The sequence below is a fragment of the Syngnathus typhle genome, linkage group LG13 (genome assembly GCF_033458585.1).
Source record: "Syngnathus typhle isolate RoL2023-S1 ecotype Sweden linkage group LG13, RoL_Styp_1.0, whole genome shotgun sequence".
NCBI lineage: Eukaryota > Metazoa > Chordata > Actinopteri > Syngnathiformes > Syngnathidae > Syngnathus > Syngnathus typhle.
Genome location: NC_083750.1, coordinates 10882929 through 10895739, shown reverse-complemented (window position 1 = coordinate 10895739; position 12811 = coordinate 10882929). Strand labels below are relative to the sequence as shown.

General features: G+C 47.5%; 2 protein-coding genes and 1 long non-coding RNA gene across 7 annotated transcripts in view; 2 read left to right on the top strand and 1 right to left on the bottom strand.

The window, feature by feature from the left end:
* si:ch211-241e1.3 (laminin subunit alpha-3) overlaps window positions 1-7503 on the top strand; it is a 31518-nt gene extending 24015 nt beyond the window's left edge. For 2 of the 3 annotated variants that reach the window (XM_061294991.1, XM_061294990.1), the window contains exons 54-76: window positions 40-156; window positions 229-399; window positions 461-612; window positions 710-904; window positions 966-1114; window positions 1185-1347; window positions 1415-1542; window positions 1835-1976; window positions 2094-2189; window positions 2258-2415; window positions 2495-2612; window positions 2688-2828; window positions 2908-3038; window positions 3159-3293; window positions 3366-3486; window positions 4904-5037; window positions 5136-5316; window positions 5406-5564; window positions 5627-5792; window positions 5868-6022; window positions 6117-6210; window positions 6292-6411; window positions 6576-7503. In XM_061294991.1, coding sequence (XP_061150975.1) covers window positions 40-156; window positions 229-399; window positions 461-612; window positions 710-904; window positions 966-1114; window positions 1185-1347; window positions 1415-1542; window positions 1835-1976; window positions 2094-2189; window positions 2258-2415; window positions 2495-2612; window positions 2688-2828; window positions 2908-3038; window positions 3159-3293; window positions 3366-3486; window positions 4904-5037; window positions 5136-5316; window positions 5406-5564; window positions 5627-5792; window positions 5868-6022; window positions 6117-6210; window positions 6292-6411; window positions 6576-6721 — 3272 coding nt within the window. In that variant the 3' untranslated portion in view covers window positions 6722-7503. Of the gene's footprint in view, window positions 1-39; window positions 157-228; window positions 400-460; window positions 613-709; window positions 905-965; window positions 1115-1184; window positions 1348-1414; window positions 1543-1834; window positions 1977-2093; window positions 2190-2257; window positions 2416-2494; window positions 2613-2687; window positions 2829-2907; window positions 3039-3158; window positions 3294-3365; window positions 3487-3696; window positions 3887-4903; window positions 5038-5135; window positions 5317-5405; window positions 5565-5626; window positions 5793-5867; window positions 6023-6116; window positions 6211-6291; window positions 6412-6575 lie in introns of those variants that run through there. The other variant, XM_061294992.1, reaches the window with a different exon arrangement.
* Window positions 7504-8121: 618 nt separating this feature from the next.
* Window positions 8122-8821, bottom strand: LOC133165420 (uncharacterized). Its single transcript, XR_009717591.1, has 2 exons — window positions 8656-8821; window positions 8122-8399 (listed from the first exon to the last, which is right to left on the bottom strand). It is a non-coding gene; the product is annotated as an uncharacterized LOC133165420 (long non-coding RNA).
* LOC133165393 (tetratricopeptide repeat protein 39C-like) lies at window positions 8331-12176 on the top strand. 3 transcript variants are annotated; one of them, XR_009717588.1, is made up of 14 exons: window positions 8331-8467; window positions 8933-8981; window positions 9227-9355; window positions 9454-9568; window positions 9649-10036; window positions 10159-10327; window positions 10421-10514; window positions 10672-10779; window positions 10857-10966; window positions 11070-11193; window positions 11251-11348; window positions 11404-11627; window positions 11725-11763; window positions 11847-11947. XR_009717588.1 is itself a non-coding variant. In XM_061295023.1 (14 exons), exons 1-14 carry the CDS (start codon window positions 8331-8333, stop codon window positions 11934-11936), a joined length of 1755 nt encoding a protein of 584 aa, XP_061151007.1. In that variant the 3' UTR covers window positions 11937-12176. The 3 variants fall into 3 exon arrangements, 2 of the variants coding, with proteins under 2 accessions (XP_061151007.1, XP_061151008.1); XM_061295023.1 differs by having other exon boundaries at window positions 11404-11508; window positions 11847-12176; XM_061295024.1 differs by lacking the exon at window positions 8331-8467 and adding an exon at window positions 8724-8848 and having other exon boundaries at window positions 11404-11508; window positions 11847-12176.
* Window positions 12177-12811: the final 635 nt, after the last annotated feature.

Here is a 12811-nt window from a genome sequence, read left to right as displayed (position 1 = left end):
CACTTACACACTCACATCTTCTTCCTTTTCCTTTCCCAGATGCTGCCAGGGAAATTCCTAACATCAAGCGGCGCCTGAAGAATGGCGAGGACAAAAAGAATGATCTTGAGGCTGAGCTTCAGGATGCGCGAAGGCAGCTGAATGACATTAGAAGAGGTAGTGTGCCACAGCGATTGCCACGTCTGCACGATTGTGCAGGAACCTCCAACCCTGTTTTCTTCACCTCAGATGACATTGCGGATATGATCGACGAGGCCAAGAGGAAGGCCGCTTTGGCCAACGGCTCGGCCAGCGACACCATGGACAAGCTGGACGCCATCAGGAAAGAAATGGCAAAGATCAACGTCAGCCCCGGGGATTCCAACCTCGGCGGCGCGTTGGACGACGTGGAGCAAACAGGTGAGAAGACCAAAGAAGACCAAAGAAAGTTCCCGTCATCGAATTTGTCAACCGTTTTCAGTGAGGAACTTGTTGAAAAGCATCCCGACGCTGAGCGACAAGATCACCGAGGTGGAGACCTTGACCTCGCAGTTTCCGCCACTGAAGAACATCACGTACAACGTCAAGAAACTGAAGGAGCTCATCAACCAAGCGCGCGACGCCGCTAACAGGGTGACGGCCCGCTCTTGGTCAAACATCATGCGCAGTGGCGGAGCTACGTGGTGCCCATAAAGGTCTTCTCCTAACGATTTTCCGTGCCTTCCTCCAGATTACCATCCCGATGAAGTTCAACGGCAACGCCCACGTGCAGTTGCATCCCCCCAAGAACCTGGAAGAGCTGAAGGCCTACACCGATTTGACCCTGTCCCTGCAGAGGCCCGAGGGCAGGGGCGATGGAAGACGCAGACGCAGGCAGGCGGCAGACAAAGGAGACATGTTTGTGATGTACCTTGGCAACAAAGATGTGAGTCTGGAAAGGGAGGGGATGGATGAATTGAAATCCTCACGCAAACCGCCTTCTCTAGCCCTCAAAGAACTACATCGGCATGGTCTTGAGGAACAACGTGCTACACGGTGTCTACAAGCTGAACGGAGTTGAGCACACGATGAAAACGGATTCCATCACCACATCTCCGTCCGAGCCAGCCAAGTTTGATAAAGTCGACCTGCGCAGGTAAAATCGTCTGCAGACAAAAAAATATTGCACCAAAATTTTGCTCACTTGTTTGCTTGTTGTCATTTAGAATTTATCAAGATGCAGAGTTGATCCTCACTAAAGACTACACGTCGGACACTCCCGGCATTCCGACCGTGGACTTCAAGCGGGGAGCCGAAATGAAAAACCTTCTGGACCTCACCCCGGAAGATCTGGTTTTCTACGTGGGAGGCTACCCTTCCAACTTCACCGTGAGTCCCAGGAGGCCACTATCCCGACGGACATGACGGCAGCTTGTGTTTTCTTTCTCCTCGCCAGCCTCCAGCGTCCCTCCAATATCCCATGTACATAGGCTGCATTGAGATGGCCTACTTTAACGACAAGGTTGTCAGCCTGTACAATTTCAAGCACAAAGACAACATCAATGTGGAAACTCCATGCAAGAGGTTGGTCTCTGTTTGGGTGGCAATCATTTGAAATTAGATTCTTTCAACTCTATTATTATTATTATATCATTTGAAATGAAATTGTATTATTTAAACTGTATTATTATTATTATTATTATATATATTAGTATTATATACAAGCTACATTTGGACATTTATTTTTTTAAATACTGGAAAAATGACTTTTGAGGCAGGTCGAACAGTCACCATTATGAAACTTATTGAGTGTAAAGATTTTTCACTTTGTATTTCTGATTTCAAAACCAGTATCTGCTTGTTTTGGTGGACACAGGTATGTTTCTCTGCTGGGCTTTTACTTGGAGGGCACTGGCTACGGCCGCGTGGAAATCGACAAGAAGACAAATGTCCTCCTCATCGGCATGTCCATCATGACGCATGCGGAAAACGGGCTGCTCTTGTACATTGAGAACCAGGTAAGTCCTTCTTGGTAATGTGTCTCTTTGAAATTGTTTCGTCATGACAGCATTAGGACATTTTTGCAATGTTTTTAAAAAATGAAAAGTCCCCATCTCGTTTCCTTCCCACATAAGGGCAATTACTTCACCGTGACAATAGAGAAGGGTGCCGTCCACCTGCGTAGCAACTTGCTGCCAGAACCAGCCACAAAGGATGTGAAATCGTTCCCGGTAAGTCAAAGCTTCGTGACTTGATACCATCAGAATAGTCACGTTCTTTTTTTTTTTCCTCCCCTCAGGTCCGCGATTGGGTGGACATTCTCATCATTTTAACCAGCAAGGGTAAATTTACAGTCCGCGTAGCCAATAAGGAGGTGGCCACGGCCCAAGTCCAGTTCGCCATGGATGACTTTAAAGAGTTCTACATCGGTGGTGCGCCAATGGAAATGAGGGAAAAGTACGCAGAGCAGATTTTTGCTTCTCGCTACGTGTGAGGAAAGCTTGTCACACTAACCGACTTCTCTGCTGGCTGGCAGGAACAACATCACCATGCAAGCCCTCAGAGGCTGCTTGAACAACTTCAAGCTCAACCAAAATTTCAAACAGATCAACGAGAAAGTCGGCATCAGCAAAGGTTGTCCCAAAGATTCCCTGGTATGTTTCTTGTTTTTTTAAAAATATTGCAGTCTGGGATCAAAATGAGCCTTACGCATACGCTTGTCATCGCAGACTTCTCGGAAAGCAGAATTCAGCCTCGGGAGCTCCCTCTCGGCGGACCTGTCCGACTTGGGTCTTGCCAACGACATGTCCGTGTCGCTGGGATTCATGAGCACCGACAAGGACGGCATCCTCCTGCAGTCGAAAAAAGCGGTGGGTCCCTGAAAGCTCCACCGTGACGTGGCTTTGCTTTCAAAGCCATCGTTCGCAATCAATTGCTTTATTCCTTCAGGCTAACGACATCCATCTGGCTTTGCAAAATGGCAACGTGGTCGTGTCTTTGAGCAACAAGATGTGGCTCTCAAACAAGAAATACGACGATGGCCACTGGCATTATTTGACCGTGTCCAGAAAAGCCGGCAGGTAGGACAGCGACGCACGCGTCGATCCGTGGCCATTTGCAATCTCGTTGTCAAAATAAAAAAGACTACATCACGTGAGAGTCGAAGCGAGCTCACATCTTTTTTTTATGGCTGCCCACAGGACGGAGATGCTCATCGATGATGACGACAACGGCACGGAGCAGAGCGGAAGCATCTCCGTGCCGGACACCGCTAGCTCGGTGATTCTGGGCCGAGACAAGTTCAAAGGCTGCATCTCCAACCTCTACACCAGACGGTGATTATCACGGGCGAGTCGCGTCCGCTCGTCATCGTCTTTTCAACGGCGTGTTTGTTGTTTCGCTCGCAGGGCCACCAATCTGTACAAGCCCGAAGACTTCAGCCAATTCAGGTCGTCCGGAGATGTCCTGTTGGACGTGTGCACCCCCGACAGTCCTGTCCAACAGATGCTCTATCGGGACCTCAAGAAGGTGAGCGGAAAGGACCCGACGATTGCCGGCAACAGCAAAAAGTGACGTTTGCGTATGCGTGAGTTGTGGCTAACAGCAGCTCCTGTGTGAGTGAGCTCAATGGCTGCTCAATTGCTGTTCTACCGGGCCCATCCCCGCCCGGTGCTCGCTGCCGTTGAAAGGTGTGACTTGAGGTGTTTGACTGACTTGATTCTGCTGCCTCATTTCCAGAGATGAAGGAGGAGGAGCCTAAAGACCCGCTGATGAGAGTCTAACCGTAACACCCTTGCTTCTCTCGGCAGTCATTCAATAAAAGCAACAGGAGCATCATAAGCCATTCCAAATTTCATATCCATGTTTAATCTCGTCAGATGTTTCTATGCTTAAGCGGCACTCATAAATGACAAGGCTTGACTGAAAACATCTCATTGTCTCTTTCTTCCATGATGACAGTAACACACAAGCACTCCATCATTCACCATTTCAATCGTGACTTGTGCAACTTCACTTATTTCTCAGTGATGACAGGATTGGAAGATAAAAAAAAAAAAAAACCCGATAGAAACTAAACAACTCCAGATGACCATCATTTTTTTTTAAATGTAAATCATCAGACGCTTTTAGAATCTGCATGACACGCAATTAACAATAGCAATTTAGAAGCGTTTGCTTTTTTAATGAAGTAGCAAAGCATTAAAATGACAATGCTCAGATTGTGCTTCTGAAATCCCAACTGGAGAGAGATATCCAATTACAGCATGTCCTCCTGACCCACATGGATTGAACTGCACAAACGTTAGATATAATCCGTAATGCTGGATTAACATCGCACCTGGAAATAAAAAAATAAACATCCCTTAGCTCTCGAAAGTCAATTCCTATGAAGACTTTCAAGAAATATTATATGACATTCACTTGTTCTGTCTTTGCTTTCCACATCCCATACAAAATATAACATTCATAAAAATGGAATTCAAATATTAATTCTCCTGGTTTTAGCAATCCCAGTCAGAGCAGAATTAAAACGTGAATAATAATATATATCCAGTCCATATGTTCATCCATTTTGTATGACGTAAACCCAAATGTATTTTTTTTCAATGGCTATTTGCAAGCCCGTTGGTACACGTCAGGCCCAAAATGTATCCGACCCTACTCAGCACTCCGGCATCAACGTTGCACAACAGCACATTCCAAATTTAACGTGCGTACGCTTGTCATGAAATTGAAAATCCACGCTTGATCACCTCTTAACAGACACTCGAGAAATACTTGGTGTGTGTGTGTGTGTGTGTGTTCCAACGAAAATATCTAATCCAGTATTTTAGATTACCCCGCCTTGTTTTGTATTTAGGGTATTCCAGAAGAACTCAGCCATTTGTAATTTTCTTAAAGGGCCAGCTTTGATCCGAGTCTCTCTGCTCTGCTTGTGTCTCAGGAATTCGCCATGCATGTGCTGAACGAGAGCGCGTCTCCGTGCGCGCTACCTGACCTGGTGCCAGACGCGTATCACTTGGGGGGGCCCGTTAGCCGCGTGAGCTACAGCCTGCCCCTGCAGGTGCTGCAGCCCAGGTGAGTGAGTGAGTCCGAGCGTAGAAGGCAGCAGGAAGAACGTAACGGTCTCAGGATCGCATTTGTCAAGAGTTGCCTTTGTCCTTGTTCCTCTCCAGGCCGCACTTCTCTCTGGACCTCCGGACTCGATCCCCCGAAGGCCTGCTGTTCTTCGCCGCTACCAGGGGAGGGAGCTCCCATCTGGCTCTCTACATGTCGAAAGGGCGAATCAGACTGTCGGTGGGCAGAGACAACGAGATCTTCAACAGGGAGAAGTACAACGATGGAAAGTGGCACTCGGTGGGGAGACGACCAACGCGGCCGTTTTTGAAGGACCATCTGAATAGCCTGGACGCACCTGACGCTTCTTGGCCACTCTCATCCTGCAGGTGATGTTCAGTTTGGAGAAGAAGAAATTCCGCCTGGTGGTGGATGGGATACGAGCGCAGGACGGTCAACTGACTGCGGCTGACGTGGCCTCCATGAAGCACTTCACCTCGCCCGTCTTCTTGGGCACTGCCCCCGACTACCTCCACAAAGAGTTAAAGGTAGAGAACGCCACGGCAATGTCAAACGCTCTGTTTTGATTGGCCCTCTGTGTGACCCGTAGTCCAAGAACCTCCCAAAGCAAAGCGTGTCCGGCTGTGTGCGCCATTTTAAAATGAACGGCGCGGCCATGCTGAATCCGTCTGCAAACCACGGGGCCGGCCCCTGCTTTGAGGGCCCCGCTCAGAGGGGGGCCTACTTCTCGGGGGATGGCGCGCACGTCGTCATCAGTGAGGATTCACGACGTCCCGTCAAAACAATCTCAATTCGCCATTCTCAAATAACGTTTCCTTCTTGCCTTCCAGACGACTCCTTCGCCGTGGGCTCCGATTTCGAGCTACTGTTTAACGTTCGTCCCAGGACGCCGACTGGACTTCTGTTGCACGTGGGCGATTCTGGCAAAACTCATCAAGGACTGACCACGAGCCATTACGTCAGTATTTACCTGCTCAGGGGAGAGGTGAGGATTTTTCAATTTGATTTCAGCTTTCTTTTCTTCTTTCCTTCTATGAGCGTGTAGCAACTCGGTGACTTTTTTTTCTTTTTCAAACCAGGTGGTGGCCCTCGTGAACAACGGCAATGGCGCCTTCAAGGCATCCGTCCAGCCCAAAACGACACTCTGCGATGGAACGTTTCATAAAATTTCTGGTAAAAGGCCATCGCCGCCATGTTTGAATTTCTTTCTTCCTCTACGCACGCACCACTCAAACGTCCGTCCAAATCTTGCAGTCATCAAGAGGAAGAACGTTGTGCAACTGCATGTGGACACGGTGGACACATACAAGATAGGACCACCGTCGACCACTGCCACTTTGACCAAATATCCCCTCTATGTGGGGGGCCTTCCCGGTGAGTGCCTGTCTACTCTTGAATGCATTTAAACGGTGTGTGCAAAAGTATTGGGACAGCTGGAAGTGGGTTAGTACAAACTGACGTATCGGTGGGATTTGTGTGAGGTCACAGAAGTCTTTTGGAATTGAAATCACATGCCGACTTTACTGCGCTCCCTGCAGACAAGATGTCACTGCTGCCGACGCCGCCTGTCAGGTCGTCCTTTGAGGGCTGCATCCAGGACATGAAGGTCAATGGCGAGCCCGTCTCGTTCGCCAGGTTGCCTTCGGTGGTTGGGCCCGTCAACCTCAAGGAATGTCCGGGTTGAAGCGGATTTTGAGGGGGGGGGGGCTTTTTTGGGGGCCAAAACTTGGGACCACCTCCAAACAACAATGTGCAATCTGCTACCAAGAAGACAGAGAATGTGTGTGTGTGTGTCACAGTGTGTATATGGTGAGGTGTGTGTGTGGGTGAGTATTTATTTTAAAATCATGTACAGCACCAACTTCTCAATGCATCTCCTTGAGTTGTTACTTCGGGGGGGGGGGATACGATTATTCAGTCAGGGCTGCAGTGTACAGTACATAACAGCACTTTAAAATCATAATTGATCAATTTATATATATAAGCATGTATATGTGTGCGTTTGTGTGTGTTGATGCTTGGAGATGAAAAATGGTTGGACCCAAACATTTATGTAACAATACTTTGCAGTTGATGGTGCTCGCTACTTTTCCCATTTGGCATGTTTGATTCCCTGTTGATCATATGAATCCTCACAAATGCCAAGAAATCGTTTATGATTGCCTTTTTTTTTTCCCTTTTGTTCTTTTTTTGCATTCCTTTTGCATGCATTCTTCCAAGTGGTTGTCAATGTGGTTTACGCTGGACAACAGCATGTCTCGAGTCAAGTATAGCTGAAGACTAAAAACGGAACAATAGACCCTAAAAAGCACAGTGTTTACCGCTGACAGCAAAAGAAAAAAAGGCAGATAAAAAAATCATCACAATTGGGGTTTTTTGATTTGTTTGAAATTTGCATTCCTGTTTTGTGACCACTGGTTTGTAAACCATTTTGTAATATCTCCAATAAATTACTTCTGATATCTATTTTGTGCATTATGCCGTTTTTCTGCGCCCCAGCTCTAGAATATCAAAAATCTGCATATAATTTACTTCCATAATAAATGCACTGAAAATGCGGTTTAGAAGATGAAATATATATATATATATTTTTATATATATATATATTTATTTATTTTATGGGTCATTTTTTTTGTCAATGTCACTGTTTGTCATTAAAGTAATAATTTTCCGTCCAAAAAAAATCACATTGTTTGAAAATTACTGAATTAAACCAACACGTCATTGGTGACGTCTCCCGACAAAGACCACGCCCATTCGGAGGAGACATTTAAAAGCCTTCACGTAGTTCGGAATGCGTTCAAAGTGAGAGCTATGCTTTTATTGCTGTACATATGCATTTGCGCTTCATACATTGTACACCCTCCGATGTTCGCAGGCGTACAAATCAAACAGGAGTGAGCAAAAGATGAAACGTCATTTAATAACTCTTACTTTACGCAGTTAGTTAACACTTGATTTACTACAGTAGTTGTCCAAATTCCAATGACAACTAAAGGCACCACGCTTCCTTCACTGTCGAGTGTGGAGCAGTACTGCTCAGTCGATCAGTGGCGATCCAAAACGGCTTTTTAGCGCCTCCAGAAGCCGAAAAACGTTTCACAGGCAAGGCAGCGGTCGTGCAACATCAACATGGACGCGTCTGCTCGGAACTGCGCCACCGGCTGAGATTGTGGTGCCTGGAAGTAAAGTCAGCAGACAGCGCGCGTCGCCCTGCCTCGCCGCCGCCTTCCAAGCAACCTCTCGCGGCCACACTCGGCCTCTCGCCCCCCCTCTGGTGTTGGCCAATTTCAATGGCGGCCTCGACGGATGCCGCCGTGGAAGACGATGAAAGGGAGCCATTCAACGACGCCGAGCTGGCGCTGAAAGGCATCAACATGCTTCTTAATAATGGATTCAAGGAGAGCGACAAGCTTTTCAGAGCGTACAGGTGAGGGAGACGCCGAGTCTCGTCCATTGCCGTATGACATGTTGCATTTTCGGGGGTGACATGTCGATGACACTGCTCACACGTTGTTTCCGTTCGACGCTGCCTTTGTGAGAGTTGCGTTGCAGAACAGCGCTACAATAAGTTCAATAAATCAGCCATATAGATTGTTATGACCAATCACGGCTCACCTGTTCTCTCAGTTTGCTCATGCAACGTTCACAAGATGAGCCAGAAGTTCGTCCAAGAGTTCGGATCGATCAAACGGGTCACAAGAAGACACGTTTGTCTTGTTCCAACAGCCTCCAGCAAGTGTTAGTGTCGAGCTGCTGATGCTCAAACAGCAGCTCGTGACTGCCTAAACATCCTCACAAGAATCACCTTGTGCGTTCTAATGCTCAGTAGTAGTAGAGCTTCTTTAGAATGATTAGCGTGCTGACATGTGCTGTTTTCTTCTTGGCACTGCAGGCACCACAGTCCTCTCATGAGCTTCGGCGCCAGTTTTGTCAGTTTTCTGGTAAGTCCACGCGGCACGATGTTGCGTGGCCCCTTTACGCAGAACCCATCGCACATACTAATAATTGATCGGAGTCTGTTTTTCCTTGGGAGTTCTATTCTTGAGTTCTGAAGTTGTGTTAATCTAGCACTAGGATTAGAATGTTTTGGGTCACTTTGACTGCTTGCCGGCCAAACATTTCTTGCGGCATAACACGGGCAACATCCTGCAAAAACATAAATGCCGTTTTTGTCTTTGCTGTGTAGAACGCCATGATGACTTTTGAAGAGGAGAAGATGCAGCAGGCGTCCGAGGACCTCAAGGCGACGGAGAGGTTGTGCGAGAGCGAAAACGCCGGTGTCATCCAAACCCTCAAAAACAAGATGAAGCGCTCGGTGAGTCAGATGAGGGCAGGTTTGGAATTGGAATTTAAAAAAAAAAAAAAGATTTGGAAAACATTTAGACAAGTCCAAGTTCTTTCATGTGCGAGCAGACGGACCCTCGAAGGTCAGAGTTGGCCGCCGTGGAACGACTCCAGAGGCAGATCATCATTGCCGACTGCCAGGTTTACCTCGCTGTGCTCGCTTTCACCAAACAAGAACTCTCGGGTAAGGTTTTTTTGTGGGAAAAAAAATTCAGATCATTTCCACTCATCTGTGCTGTACGTGTTCCCCTCGACCCTCCACAGCGTACATCAAAGGCGGCTGGATCCTCCGCAAAGCCTGGAAAGTTTACGACAAATGTTATTGCGACATCACGCAGCTGCAGGACCGCATCGGCGGTGGTGCCAGCAGCAGCAGGAGGAGGAAGAAGGCCTCCGAGCAGCAGCAGGGGGCGTCGTCCTCTGTCACGTCGAGCCCTTCCCAGCAGCCGGACGCCGTCGGCGCCGAAGACCTGGGCCGGCTGAAAGGTTCGGTCAGCTTCGGCTACGGCCTCTTCCACCTGTGCATCTCCATGGTGCCGCCGCACCTCCTCAAGATCGTCAACCTGCTGGGCTTCCCCGGCGACCGTCTCCAAGGACTCTCGGCGCTGGCCTGCGCCAGCGAGAGTAAAGACATGAAGGCCCCCTTAGCCACGTGAGTATGTAGCTGGGGAAAAAAAAAATCAGGAGATGTTTTTGAAGTCCAGACAATGCATATAATTTCTATTTGTGTGTTTTCCCTCGGAGACATCAAAGTTGTGTTGTTTTTGCTGACAGTTTGGCCCTCCTGTGGTACCACACGGTAGTGCAGCCCTTCTTCGCCCTGGATGACAGCGACACCCATTCGGGCCTGGCGGAGGCCAAAGCCATTCTTCGGCAAAGAGAGATCATCTACCCCAACTCGTCGCTCTTCATGTTCTTTAAAGGCAGAGTCCAGCGTCTGGAGGTGAGCGCCCGTCGGTCGCCACCGCAAACACGCTCGTCGGTGTGATGAAAAAGCAACATTGCGTCACGCAACTTCCTGTATGTGCGTGCGTAGAGCCAGATGAGCGCCGCTTTAACGTCCTTCGGCGAGGCTTTGCGGCTGGCCGCGGAGCAGAGAGAGATCCAGCACGTGTGTTTGTATGAAATCGGTAAGATGACTTCTTAGTCCAACAAAATCCATACAAATTCACTGAGAGTCAGACATTGCATTTCAGAATCATTTTCTAAAATAAACTCGTAAAAGGAGATGGGCACCCCGAGCAAAGCGAATTGGATGACTTCTTGGTTGCATTGTGTGTTTTCTAGGGTGGTGCAATATGATCGAGCTCAACTACTCTGAGGCTTTCACAGCCTTTGAGCGCCTGAAGAACGAGTCTCGCTGGTCCCAGTGCTACTACGCGTATATGACCGCAGGTGCTAACCCTGCCCACGTCCTCCCTCCACCGTGTTTGTATTGGCTGCTGATTGTCGGGCGTGTTGTTTTCTTGCAGTGTGCCAAGGAGCCATGGGCGACCTGCGGGGAGCCTTGGGAGTTTTCAACCAGGTCCAAAAACTCTTCAAACGCAAGAACAATCAAATAGAGCTTTTCTCCATGAAGAAGGCGGGTGGATTTTTTATTTTTAGGTCCATATTTGGCACACATCACTGATTAATTGAAATGAAAAAAAAAAATCGAATGAATGCAATCGTTGGTGTTGCGTCAGGCTGAGAAGCTGAGGATCCCCAGTCTGTCCAAGGAACTGTGCATCCTCTCCATCATTGAGATTCTTTACCTGTGGAAAGCTCTCTGCAACTGCTCCACCAGCAAATTACACGCAATGATAGAAGGTAGCACGCTACTCTTTGATCGTCGTCTACTCTTGGTTTAAAAAAAACATTTTGTAGTCCTGCAGGCTATTGACGACGCCTCCTGCGCAGGGCTGAAAAACCTGCTTTTGGGAACCATAAGCAAATGCCTGCATAGCAATAAAGAAGCCGTTCAGGTAATTCTCATCAAATGCAAAGCTCCTTCCGGACCTTGACTTGTTGTCTTTGCAGTATTTCCAGCTGGCGTCGCGCGATGAGCTGGGCCTGCTGAGCAACTCGTACGTGCAGCCTTACGCCTGCTACGAACTGGGCTGCATGCTCCTCAACGACTCGGCGGTAGGCGCAAACGGCTCCACTGATAAACCGTGATCACGTTTCCATGGTTACCGTCTCCTTTCATTGATGGTTTTCGAGTCGTGTCAAAACTGCGGCGTATCACGTTTAACCAAATCAAGGCAAAGAACACAATTCAAATAAAAATATTGATTAATTAATTAAGCTATATTAATGGGGATTGTTGGCTCTAAGGTGACCTTGTCTTGTCTCCCCCAGTCTGCAGCCAAAGGCCATACATTGATGCTTCAGGCGAAGGTACAGTAGGAGAGAGTGGAGCTGCCAGGAGATTGTAGCGCAACGCGTGCTGCTTGTTTTGAACGAGTGTTTATCTTTTGCAGGAGGACTATGCGGGCTATGACTTTGAGAACAGACTTCACGTGCGGATCCACTCGGCTCTCGCCTCCGTGCAAGCGGCAGCTCAACCTTGACAAAGCCAAAAATTGACAAGACAAAGATTTGACGGCGTTTTTTGGAAAATGATTTCATGTTTGTAAGAAGAAGGTTTCCTGGCCTTTGCAATACACTGCACATTTTTCCCCATGTGGAAATGTTTTGCACGTATTTCTTAGACTACTTTTTACAGTTCACATGTACAATGGTACTTCTTAATGTGAACCATTTCAGTTTTCATATTCTTTTAATCTATTAAAAAGATTTGTACTGGACAACCTGATGTGTGATATTTTTTGTTTTGCAGCAGCAAAGCTTCTTTCAAAGGCTAAAAATGCAGCCAATTTGTATTTCTTGAGTTAAAGCAGTGCTTCTCAATTATTTTCTATGATGCCCATTCCTTGTTTGGCATGCTCAAACTTGGCAAAGAAAAATTGATTTGATTTCAAAGTGAAAAATGCCACACTCACACACACTTTCTGATTGGCTGTTTGATCTGTGATGTCACTTGGCTTTCTGATTGGCTGTTTGATCTGTGATGTCACTTGGACACTCTAAGATGGACACTCTAATGATAGTTCCCTAATAAAGTGGCCTGTTATGAGGTACATTTGAAAATGGCGGTGTACCTAATAGAGTGTCTGTGTGATCCCCTCGTTAAGTGCACCTGCGTGAAAACTTTTAGCTCTTGCTGAACGTGAAAGTGGCTAAAACTTTTCACGCAGGTGCGCTTAACGAGGGTAGCTTGGAAAACATATTGGAACGTGGCCCTGAGGACTTGAGCTTGACACCTGTGACCTTTGACCATTATATTTCCCTAATAAAGTGGCCTGTTATTAGGTACACTTGAAAATGGCGGTGTACCTAATGGAGTGTCCGTGTTATTCCCTCGTTAAGTGGGGGCGTAACAGAA

Excerpts from the sequence above, each read along its gene's own strand:
- LOC133165393 (XM_061295023.1), top strand. The coding sequence starts at position 8,331 with ATGGCGGCCTCGACGGATGCCGCCGTGGAAGACGATGAAAGGGAGCCA. Across the intron at positions 9,356-9,453 it reads AAAACAAGATGAAGCGCTCG|ACGGACCCTCGAAGGTCAGA; the intron begins GTGAGTCAGATG and ends ATGTGCGAGCAG. Across the intron at positions 10,515-10,671 it reads CGTGTGTTTGTATGAAATCG|GGTGGTGCAATATGATCGAG; the intron begins GTAAGATGACTT and ends TGTGTTTTCTAG.